The sequence below is a fragment of the Myotis davidii genome, unplaced genomic scaffold (genome assembly GCF_000327345.1).
Source record: "Myotis davidii unplaced genomic scaffold, ASM32734v1 scaffold663, whole genome shotgun sequence".
Taxonomy (NCBI): domain Eukaryota; kingdom Metazoa; phylum Chordata; class Mammalia; order Chiroptera; family Vespertilionidae; genus Myotis; species Myotis davidii.
Genome location: NW_006295816.1, coordinates 6,349,312 through 6,349,845, shown reverse-complemented (window position 1 = coordinate 6,349,845; position 534 = coordinate 6,349,312). Strand labels below are relative to the sequence as shown.

General features: G+C 59.0%; 1 protein-coding gene across 9 annotated transcripts in view; it reads left to right on the top strand.

Annotated features, from left to right (window-relative positions):
• Positions 1-534, top strand: part of TRAK1 (trafficking protein, kinesin binding 1) — a 135,310-nt gene that overhangs the window by 39,397 nt on the left and 95,379 nt on the right. For 2 of the 9 annotated variants that reach the window (XM_015568394.1, XM_006770529.2), the window contains exon 1: positions 7-146. The exons of the other annotated variants lie outside the window; for them this stretch is intronic. In XM_015568394.1, the coding sequence (XP_015423880.1) occupies positions 35-146 (112 nt within the window). In that variant the 5' untranslated portion in view covers positions 7-34. Of the gene's footprint in view, positions 1-6; positions 147-534 lie in introns of those variants that run through there. 9 annotated transcript variants of the gene reach the window in all.

Genomic DNA, 534 nt, shown 5'->3' with positions numbered 1-534 from the left:
AGGGCGATGTGTTGGCTTTGGGGCGACTCTGGCAATGTCCCTGAGAGACGAGGGAGGGGAAGAAGAATGTTTTGAGTACGACAGCCGAGATGAAGAGAGGGAGCTGGTCCCGGCGCAGCAGGACACGCTGGATCTGGCGGAAGAGGGTAAATGCTTGCTTTGCACCGATCGATCGGGTGCTTTCGCTGTCAGTGTCGAGGTGGGCTGGCTGCTTCGCTGCGCTCACAGCGCTCTTTCCTTTTCTTACTGAGCTCTAGCGTCAGGCACAGGGAGCTCCCGTGGGAAGGGGCTCAGTGACGCTCACGTGAAGCCACCATGGGAGACGCACATGCCTGGCCCCCGGGGAAGCCCCCTGGCTCACGCCTGCGTCCTGGGAGACCACTTGCACTGGTTCGCCTGAGGTTTGTTCTGCCGGTTTGGGGATCCGTGTCAGTGGGATCAGACCGTGTGTTACGTTATCAGGCTGCTGTGGCTTAACCACGGTCTTTGAAATTCATACGTGTTGTCGCAAATCTCAGTGTTGCCTACCCGCCC